The sequence below is a fragment of the Choristoneura fumiferana genome, chromosome 25 (assembly GCF_025370935.1).
Source record: "Choristoneura fumiferana chromosome 25, NRCan_CFum_1, whole genome shotgun sequence".
Classification (NCBI taxonomy): Eukaryota; Metazoa; Arthropoda; class Insecta; order Lepidoptera; family Tortricidae; genus Choristoneura; species Choristoneura fumiferana.
Genome location: NC_133496.1, coordinates 10,682,905 through 10,693,938, shown reverse-complemented (window position 1 = coordinate 10,693,938; position 11,034 = coordinate 10,682,905). Strand labels below are relative to the sequence as shown.

Genomic DNA, 11,034 nt, shown 5'->3' with positions numbered 1-11,034 from the left:
CTCAGCTGCTCTAGAGATGTTTTGTCTCGCTCTCTTACAATATAGCGTCAGCCTAGTAAAAGCATTGTAATTGTGTCTCTCGTAAATAAAACCAGATTAATTAATTCAGAGTTTAATTTGAGATACAACACAATGGGTATCTGTTCTACGGCTGATGTGATGATGATAATGATGATGATGATGGTCCGTGATGATGGTTATTGCTTTATTTTGATGAATCAACGTCCTGTCAATCAAAATAAAAAACCCGCAGATCCACCGTGGGAAAGAATCAAGTGTTTTAAAAAATATTAAACAGAGCAATATAAGTTACTAGGCGTCCGTTCTCTCCAAATGTATTTTTTTCTAAACACTCAAAATTTAGTGATGTGCCATCATCACTTGGTTTCAAACAGGTTTTAATGTGTAAAATGTGAAACTATTTATTCCGGCTTCAAAAGGGGATCGATAGTAACGAAAAACCACTTAATTTTAAAACTGTTGTGTTTATAATTTAGATTTTTGGTTTATTATAACGTGGCTCCGAGTTTTAGGCCGAGAGATTCTCGGTCGCTCAGCTAAACTTAAATAGCATTGCAAATTACGAAAGGTGGATGTGCGTTGTCTGTCAATCATAACACGTTTAGTAGGTTTTGTAAAGTATCAGGCACTTTAGTTTAATATAACTAACTATGAACTATTGCCCTAGTCCTCCCATTCTGAAAGGACGCCTGTGCCTATCAGTGGGACGAATATAAGCTGGGATGATGATGAACGTCTACACACCGTAACATCTTCAAAAGATTATTTAAATCCAGTTCCACAGTCTAAGCAAGTGACATGTCTACCAAGTGATATGTTCTACCCTTTTTATTTATATCTATAGTTTTGTTATAACCACGAAAAATATAAGCATCCATAAAAATTATCGATAAAAGATCTACTCAGATGAATTCTACAATTAGGTACCATCAGCCAAATAAGTGGTCTATATATTTTTAAACAAGTTCCTATCAAATGAATATGTCGTTAAAGTCGAACTTTCAAGTAGACAGACAACGTCTAATGGCATTATTGTTTTGGTCATGCAAACGATTATCAACTTTAGGGTGGTAGACCACATATTTGGCTGATAGTACCAGAGACCAGAAAATCGGTATCAACCTTGTCCCATCCCTAAATCTCTAGCATGCAGCGTACTTTGGGAGAACAATGGTGTTTTGGTTTGAACAGCTATAAACGGTCTATCATAGTTAATAAAAAGGCTAGTAACTACTTTGTTAACGTCAATCTTGCCACCGAAATGGACCTGCTGTTGTTCTTGGGGTTATTTATACATTTTTCATCAGCGGATTTTACATTGGTATGTACAATTCATAAAATAAGCACCTCCCTATTCTGTTCGCGAAATTTAGTACGTAGCACATATAGCATATAGTAATATCGATGATCCAAACCTCTTTTTTAACCCTCGACGCAAAAAGAGGGGTGTTATAAGTTTGACCGCTGTGTGTATGTGTGTCTGTCTGTGTCACCATAGCTTTTAAACGAGTGAACCGATTTGAATGCCGTTATTTTTAATTTGAAAGCAAGGTTTCTAGCCATGGTTCTTAGACATATTTTTATTAAAATCGGTTCAGCCGTTTTTGAGATATTGAACTTTGAAGTGACAATGTCGGGGATTTTCCAACTTTTTGTTAAAGTTATTGAAGTACCTAATTGTTTGCTTTTCATAACATTATAACTAGTGCCATCCACGAAGACGCGTGTTTATGTCAAAATTAGACATTAATGACATTGTAATAAGAACCACGACACGCATCGTGAATGACTACCTATATAACCTAATTGATTATAAGTAGTAAAAATAAAACTTAAATTATTAACTAAATACAACCTAAGGCTCTTTTAGGCTAGAGTAAATAGGCTGTTTGTTATTGAACCAGTGAGATCCTTTGGCATCATGTGTACTTTTCACCAGGTGAGATAGGGGATGATCAATGCTCAATTTAACGTAAAAAAAAACTAGATAGTGTCTAACTTCTGGTAGCATGGTGAACGCGTGTTACTCTGAAGATGAGCTCAGGTTGAGTTCGAAACGCAGTGGTGGTAGGTGATAGATTGTTTTGTGTGTGTTCTTCCAGTGTGGAGGTGGAGGAACTGCATGAACACATATTTCTTGCACAAACGTAGCTATCAGTAGGTCGCGGGTGAACAAAGTAATTGTTTCAGTTCTAAATAGGTACTTAATTACAAGCTTTTATTAAGTTTCACCTGTCCCGTTGTCTGTCTGTCTTTCTGTCTGTCTGTAATCAAATCTTGCAAGTTAAATTTGACCAACTTCCAGTTCAAATGTACTTGAAATTTGGAATACTTACGTAAATCGCGTGACAATACAATAATCTGGTAGTGACACCCTGGTAGTCCAGCCAGGATCGTCTCCGCAAGACAAAACTCTTCAACGGTTAATAGCATCGACTTGAAATTTGGTACGCAAACGTGGTTTGTGTGACAATGCCAGTACAGTCACCAACAAAAATTAAATTTTTATGGTTAGGTTATTTTATCTAAACCCCCCCCCCCTGGCGTGGTGACCAACAGGCTGGCAGCATTCCCTCGTTCAATAGCGATGGCAATTCGCTGATAGAGATAGTTGCTATAGCAGTCTCGACCAGGCGCTTTTGCACTTCTTTTGACGATCAGATAGCCCAGAAGTTAGAGAACCTGACTACCAAGCTCGAGGTCCCGGGTTCCATCCCCGGTCGGGACAGATATTTGTATGAATAATAAAAATGTTTGTGCTCGAGTCTTGGATGTTTGATTTGTATTTAAGTATTGTATTCTATCTATTTATGTAAGTTTATCAAAGGCAACCCCGGCTCGCACCTCTGAGTTTTCGAAATTCATGTGCGGAATTACATTTGAAATTTACCACGAGCTTTGCGGTGAAGGAAAACATCGTGAGGAAACCTGCACAAACCAGCGAAGCGATTCCATGGTGCGTGCGAAGTTCCCAATCCGCACTAGGCCCGCGTGGGAACTATGGCCCAAGCCCTCTTGTTCTGAGAGGAGGCCTGTGCCCAGCAGTGGGACGTATATAGGCTGGAATTATTATTATTATAATTATATATTATTATTATATATATATTCAATTTAGGCTATAACAAGCACTTATGAATGTCAAAAAAAATCTACCACCGTTCTACCCGTTTCCTAGTTCCCATAATGCAACCTTTGCTTAGTTTGGGACTAGGTAAATTGGTGTCAGGTGTCCCGTGATATTTTATTTTAATATTTTGTGTGCCCCGTGACCCTATGGACCCAGGGTCTCAAAACCAGCAGCAACGAAATTCTATGCTAAAAAATATTGTGTGTGTGTTTGAATTCGTTATTAATACAAGACTTTACCCGTTGCTTCGCACGCGTAAGCCGTTAAATAAACCATTAGTTCTGGCACTGAAATTAAAGTTTTTTTTTAAATCTTTATTTAATTAAAAGGGCTTTTGTCACATAAAACTACAAACTACTATAAATTCGAATGCGAATACCCAAAATTTACATTTAAGTACTTTGTACAAAATTTCTGGCCTAATCCCAACCAGTGGTTGAAATTTAGGGGCTCTTTTAAAGAAACAAACACACTAAACATGAAAACACAAAATTGCATTCAAAATAGTCCAGGCTGTTTTAGTGTGATGAAGTAATGTACCCACACATACTCGTAAATTTTGTGTGTGTGTGTGTGTGTGTGTGTGTGTATTGTGTATAAGTGTGTATCCTACTGATATTACAAATGCAAAAGTTTGTAAGTGTTTGTTTGTTTGTTACCTCTTCTCGTCTAAACCGCCGAACCGATTTTGATGTAATTCGGTATACAGATAGTTTGAGTCCCAGGGAAGGACATAGGATTGTCTATATCACGGAAAATTGAATAGTTATCGTGGATAGCGATAAACAAATTCTACGAGGACAAAGTCGTGGGAAACAGAGGGCTTAATCCGAAATTCGAAAAACGAAGTGCGTATCGTACCGTCTCTCTCACTCTCGTATTAAATAGTATAAGTGTGAGAGGGACGGAACGACACGAACTTCGATTTTAGAATTTCGTAGTAGCCCCGCAGGTTATTTATGAACTGAAAGTAACAAGCGTAGTTACAAAAGACTTCAATCACCTAACTTTACAAATTAGAGCCACTTGCTCGTTTGCCATCCAGTCGAATAAAAAAAAAAAAAAAAATTAAATTTCTGGTTCCTCAGCATCGTGTAGGAACGGTATTTTTGCCATCTTTAGCTAAAAATAGATTGAATCCGCACAAATTGCTTTCATTATTAATGGTAAGCCATTTCGGTGGCACGATGGGGAATTTGTTTTCTCTTTAATTAGTTATCTTGCGGAATTTGCGGCAACCGCTAATTGAATCAAAAGCAAATTTTCTGAAGATATTTATATGGTCGTTTATGGTATTTTAATGATTTTCTCAAACTATAATACTATTTTTATTTAGGAAAGTTTCGAATCATAACCATCAAAAAGTTGGAAAACCCCCAACTTTGTCACTTCAAAGTTCAATATCTCAAAAACGGCTGAACTGATTTTGACGAAACATGTCTAAGAACCATCGCTAGGAAACCAGCTTTCAAATAAAAAAAACCGCATTCAAATCGGTATTTTTGCGTCGGGGGTTAACAAAGAGATCACATCAGAAATGAGGAGATACGTAAAAATAACGAAGGTCACCTGTCATAGCCAAGCGATTTAGCTTCTTGTAACCGACTCAATGTAACTAAATTTATATTTTTTCCCATTTATCATTACGGTTGCCTGAATACAGGAAAGACTACGAAATTCGAAAATCGAAGTTCGTTTCGTACCTGTCTACTACCCACCATCCCCCTCACTATCGTATTAAATAACATTATTATTATATAGACGACCAGATGGCCTAGTGGTTAGAGAACCTGACTACGAAGCTTGAGGTCCCGGGTTCGATTCCCGTGTCGGGGCAGATATTTGTATGAAAAATACGAATGTTTGTTCTCGGGTCTTGGGTGTTTAATATGTATTTAAGTATGTATCTATATCTATATAATTATATTCATCCGTTGCTTAGTACCCATAACACAAGCTTTGCTAAGCTTACTTTGGGACTAGGTAAATTGGTGTGAATTGTCCCGTGATATTTATTTATTTATTTATTAGCGTTAGCGGGATAGCAAGATACGATAAACAAATAAACAAACATACCCACTTTAGGTCTACAGCAGGATAATTTTATTCAATCAGTGACAATAGTCCAAAGTAGTTATGGAATAAATACACACTATCCATTGATTAGTCTTAACTGACGGTTAAATGTGATGCCGGCTCCGTCTATTCGAACACAACAAATAGAGACGGCATCACATTTAAGCACCAGTTAAGACTAATCAATGGATGGTGAAACAGCCCCTAAATCTCATATTATGTGTAGATATGGGTACCTTCTAATGTGCAAAAAATGTTCACGTTTTTGCACTTTATTCTTCACGGTATCGTTCCATCGTTCAGTTCAATGAACTCTATAAGCATTTTTGTATTAAATGACAAGAATCTTCATAATATTACCGTCATAATAATGATACGTGTCATAAATGCAAAGGAGCTCTCAATATTCACACTGGTACGATACGAGTAAGGTTATTTTAGTGGTAAAAGAAAAGCAAGCAAAATTAGAACGGCCAAGATTGCTTGGGAATTATTAGTAGTTTTAAAGTGAATAGCAGCCTAAGGTATAAAATATACCTAAACTTGGAAGATCCCGTACACCATACGAAATCCTAGGAGAAATATTACTTTATTTTTTCGTAATGGCTACGGAACCCTATCTTGGGCGTGTTCGACACGCTCTTGGCCGGTTTTTATGATGATCTAACTGATGATAGGCTAATTATATTATTAGGAAAGTAGGTAGAGTGGCTTTGTAAGCTGTTATACCTTTGTAAGCTATATATAATTATACCTTACGCGTCTGTTATTTTTCGTTTTCAATCTCCATTGCTTCAACGTAAAAAAAATATAATCCACTTACATGCGAATAATAAAGAAATAAAGATCGCAATAATTAATTAATTCATTAGGGAACTACAAGGCAATTTTAATGCGCTTACGGGACCTCTACGTCTTTTTTGAAATATAAATGAGCGTGAAAGCATATAAAGCATAAAATATTAAAAATTCAACTCAATTATTCTCGATGTTCAAGACATGATATTACGAAGATCAAACACTGAGAATTTTATAAAAATCAACGGAACCGAGTCTATACTCTTCAAAAACATCTTGAATTTTATCAATGAACTGAAAGAATTACTTTGCTCACCCGCGACCTTATGATAGCTACGTTAATGTAAGAATGTGTGTTCATGCAGTTCTTCCACCTCCACACCTTAAGAGCACACACAAATCACCCCCATAACCCATCTATCACCACCACCACACTACACTGATGCGTTTTGAACTCAACCAGAGCTCATCTTCAGATTAACACCATCGTTTAAATCTTTTTATTTCTACACCTAGCCGAGTAACCCACTGTTATTTTCATTTCTAAGAATCAAACTGTTGATTTACAGGAAAACTCAAAATATGTCTTCAACCGCGGACGGGGTCTAGTAAAATCAAATGGTAACCAAGTAAGTAAAATCAAATTATAATCTAACAGTGCTCTAAGCTTTGCTTGTGTTTGGAGTAACCGTCGAGTCGAATCTGTTTTTACTCTCTGAGCACACTTAGATAAAACACCCGTTATATGATTAAAACTAGTGACTTTTAGACGTGTGATAGGGACTTATTTATAACGGCAATAATAAGTTATAAGCTGGTATAAAGAAAATAATAAGACTTGAAAGACAAACAAAAGAAGAAAGAAAGAAAGTACCATCAGCCAAATAAGTAGTTGACTATCAATTTTTAACCAAGTTCCTATCAAATTAATATGTCGCTAAAGTCGAACTTTCAATCTCTATTGGCATTATTGTTTTATGACATGCAAGCGATTATCAACTTTAGGGTGGTAGACCACATATTTGGCTGATGGTACGAAGTGCGTCCCCTGCTGGTATAATAAGATCGTCAGCGTATGAAGTATTCAATTTGGTTTTGTATTGTTTGCCCGAATATAAAATTCAATAAAAAAAAATCCAATAATATTCGTTGATCATCACAATTTGTTTCGGAAAAGGATTATTTCAAAATTGTTAAAGTACCATTTCAGAAAATCGTGTAACAGTACGTTTTCCTGTATTTTGTATGAAAAAATGTTGTTATGACAAAATCGAATTATGGGAAATAAAGAAATCATTTTCAAATTATATTATTATTCATAAATAAATAAATTAGTGTATGCAAGTGGCGAGTTGTCGTTTATTGTGGCATTTTAAGGGGGAGGCCTTTGGTCAGCAGTGGCCGTGTGGCTGATGATGATGAAATAAATTAGGATGCTTTTAAACTTCACTAGATTTTGAACGTCGATATCTTACATACAAGACGTAAAACACGTATCGTTTCAATTTCAGATGACCTATTACAACAACACGTACTATGAAAAACCCGAGAACATGATGCGCGTCCCAGTTTCAAATTACAACGAGGAGCTCCAAACAAAAAAGCGTTTCTTAAAGAAATCACCGAAAAGAACAATCCAGAAGATAATCAAGAAGAACAGGAAAAACAAAAAGGTTTTTTTTAGTCAAATCACAAGTAAACCCACACAAGCGTCAGAACATATTGATCTTATTGATGATGGTTTCGTACCTGATGAAGTTGATCCCAGAGAAGAGAGTCAAGCTACCACGCAAGTTAGCCAGAAGAAGAAAGGTAGAAGATGGAATTCGAAAATGCCGCGAAACCCGATGCCTTTCCATAGACTCCAACAAAGACACGACGGAAACTACAAACGAGCCAGGAGAGAAACCGACAGGGACAATACGATGATAATACAAGATTTTGATGAAGCGGAGTTTGTAGGTCACAAAAAAGATTATGATGTAGTTAAGTTACATTCAAAAAAATACTGGTGATGATAAATTTGTAACACGAATGTTAATAGGATCTGTATATTATGTAAGTAGATGTAGAATTATACAAGATGACATTTTAAAAAGTTTTATTTACAAAATAATAAATAACAAACAGTTAAAACTATGACTAAATTGAAAAAGAGTATTTTATAAAAATATTACAATTTAGGCTTAAGCTAAGTCAACAGAAATAAATTATAAGGAGATACAAAGTCAACTACATCGTCTCCTAAAATTAAATGGTTTCATTGATTATGGCCACTCCAACTTGTCAATTTTATGACAAATAAAATAGCACCATTTTCGTAATATTTACTTATTTAAATGCCTACTGTGACAGATTTACTAGAAATACGGCCATAATTGAAAATTGTGTTACAACACACATTAACTGCTGCATAATGTCGCTTATTGTTTATCTTACTGGGGCTCACAGATGCTACGAAAAATCCTAACGATCAGACTGCTACGTTCGATCGGTATCGTTTATCGTATTGTGTGGGCCTGAGAAAACTGTACAGTCCTGTACAATTTTTCAATACTGTACCGTCGAACGGAACAGAAATCGGAACGGATGATACAACCGTTATTGCCATCGGAACTGAAATGAAGATCGCTAAGATAAACTGTAGCGTGTGTGTGGCGTAAAGATGCAATTCCACCAAAGTTTTATGCAGCCCATTTCTTTACGAACATTTTGTGCAGAACACAAAAACAGTGTACGCACTGAGTTGTGCATGCGTTTCCACCAATGAAGCAGATATGTAAAGTTTTGTTAACATACAGTGGAACACATTTGTACGCGACCATGTTCACCTTGAACATGTTAACCCGCGTGGGTCCATCAAATCAAGTGTACCATATAATGTGCAGCACAGTGCTGCCACACTGGTGGAATTGCACCTGAAGAATTCACGATGATAAATTGGACCAGTTGAATTGTGCATTTAATCGTAAGATTGTTCGTAGCGTCTGTGGGCCCTTTTAGATATCTGCGATCCATCATTTTGATGTGACACTTTTACCGAGTGGCTCGGCAGACTTCTTTACTATTACTAAAGCGGCTCGTAGACGGGGCATATTTTCACTGCAATTTGCGGCCGGCAACTATTGGTGTCCCATTCTTACTCACATGTTAGACAGGGACACCAATAGTGGCCGGCCACATATTGCAGTGAAAATATGGCCCGTCTAGGAGCCCCTTAACATCAGTCTTATGCGTCTCCAGCTTTAATGTCTTCTGTCCCCTTCTTGTTCCTGTACTCCCACCCGTTGTAGGCGAGGTTTTGAGCGTTGGACTCGTGGTCTCTGAAGGAGACGCCGCCGTTGCCGTAGCCACCGGAGCCATATTTGTGGCCAGTCTGAAACAAAATATTTATTTATTTATTCATTTACTCGTACGTCATGTTCATTTGCTTAATATGATATGATGCTGAGCCAGCGTCCGATTCACAGCCGCAATGACACATACTATGCTTCGTGTTGTCTATTTGTACTTTTAATACTATTGTTGTGTCTTGTGTTGTGAATAAATGTATTTTCTTTCTTTTAATAATATGTAGTTAGCTGTTGCATAATTAGTTTGTAGGTGCAGGATACCCTGATAGGATATTTAATCTATCTTATAATAATAACAATAATTCATAGCACACTAAATTCATTAAAGTAATTTGATAATGTATGTTTATATAATAGTTAAATAGCATTCATTGTCAATTTTCCAAAATGTTCCAAATTTATTTTAATAATAATAATTTTACATAAGTATATTATGGTTTTACAATAAAATTAGCTGTAGGTCGCGATTTTATCTGCAAAGAATTAATTTATTGCAGAAACTAAAAAAAAATCCCCACAATTCAGAAACTGCGACCCTTTGTTTGAGAGATCACAGGTCAAACCACTAGTCAATTACTGCATGCAAAATCCTTTAATGAATTGACAAAACAAAAATTTTACGGATTATTTAAGTACCCCTTTAGAAGGTTTTCGACGTTTCTGAAAATTATGTTTGTTGTGTTCAGCCGTAGCGAAAAATAAAGGCTTACAATTTTAATTTTTGAGACGGTGGCTTAGAAGGTGAGGACACTATTATTTTCTGCGAAAAACGTCTCCTATCTTCATTTAAAATTTGTCATTTCTTGTAAATATAATAATTTCCAAAAATCAGTTCTTGTTCCTTATTTACATCAAAAGGAAAATCTTAACGAATTTGGGGCGTTTATGAGTGCGTCAGACATTTTTTTAAATATATAATTAATAATAGAAATTCCGCGAAGATGACAAATTAATATTTTTCCTTAGCAGCAGTTAATTATTCATGTTTATTAGTAAGCGATGAAACGATTTAATATTTTACTACTTATACCGTCTTGATGTCACAGAGAAATTTCTTTGAGTGGTCCAGTTAATTAAACGAGGATAAGGAAAATGTGTATTAATAAAATAAAACGTCGCTTTGTTATCTGGATTAACAAAAATTCTGACAAACAATTGCCTAATTGACAAGAAATCTTTAAAGATCGGGGTTAATCTTTGATTACTATAGAGTGTAATGACACTGTTATTAAATAAAAAAACTGGTCAAGTGCGAAAGGTCTAATCTACCGAAAAAAAAACGGTTCTTCTGCTCCTTTCATTTGTTAATTTATTTTTGTTTTGTTATTGTAATATGAGTCATGGTATTAAATTTATATCTTATCTCGGCCTGTATTCTCCTGAGGACCCACATAAAATTTATATTTTCACAATTTGAACCAAACGTCAACCAAGTATGGTTCATATTTTTTTATGTCATGTAATAGCTTTTGCCCGCGGCTTCGCTCACGTGTAATTTGGCTATCGCGCGCTGTTCCCTCGGGAACTGTGCATTTTTCCGAGATAAAAAGTAACCTATGTCACTCTCTAGCCCATTAACTATCTCAATGCAATGCCTTAAATCAAGTCGATCCGTCGCTCCGTTTCAACTAGAAAGACGGACAAACATACAAACATTCA

The 11,034-nt window shown here is 36.0% G+C and overlaps 2 protein-coding genes across 3 annotated transcripts in view; one reads left to right on the top strand and one right to left on the bottom strand.

Moving 5' to 3' along the window:
- The first annotated feature begins 1,235 nt into the window (after positions 1 to 1,235).
- Positions 1,236 to 8,120, top strand: LOC141442239 (uncharacterized). The gene is made up of 3 exons (XM_074107170.1): positions 1,236 to 1,342; positions 6,592 to 6,651; positions 7,534 to 8,120. The coding sequence occupies exons 1-3, from the start codon at positions 1,283 to 1,285 to the stop codon at positions 8,035 to 8,037; spliced, it is 624 nt and encodes a 207-aa protein (XP_073963271.1). The 5' UTR covers positions 1,236 to 1,282; the 3' UTR covers positions 8,038 to 8,120.
- LOC141442238 (uncharacterized) overlaps positions 8,109 to 11,034 on the bottom strand; it is a 25,224-nt gene continuing 22,298 nt past the window's right edge. For both annotated transcript variants that reach the window (XM_074107168.1, XM_074107169.1), the window contains exon 8: positions 8,109 to 9,398. In XM_074107168.1, the coding sequence (XP_073963269.1) occupies positions 9,252 to 9,398 (147 nt within the window). In that variant the 3' untranslated portion in view covers positions 8,109 to 9,251. The remainder of the gene's footprint in view (positions 9,399 to 11,034) is intronic.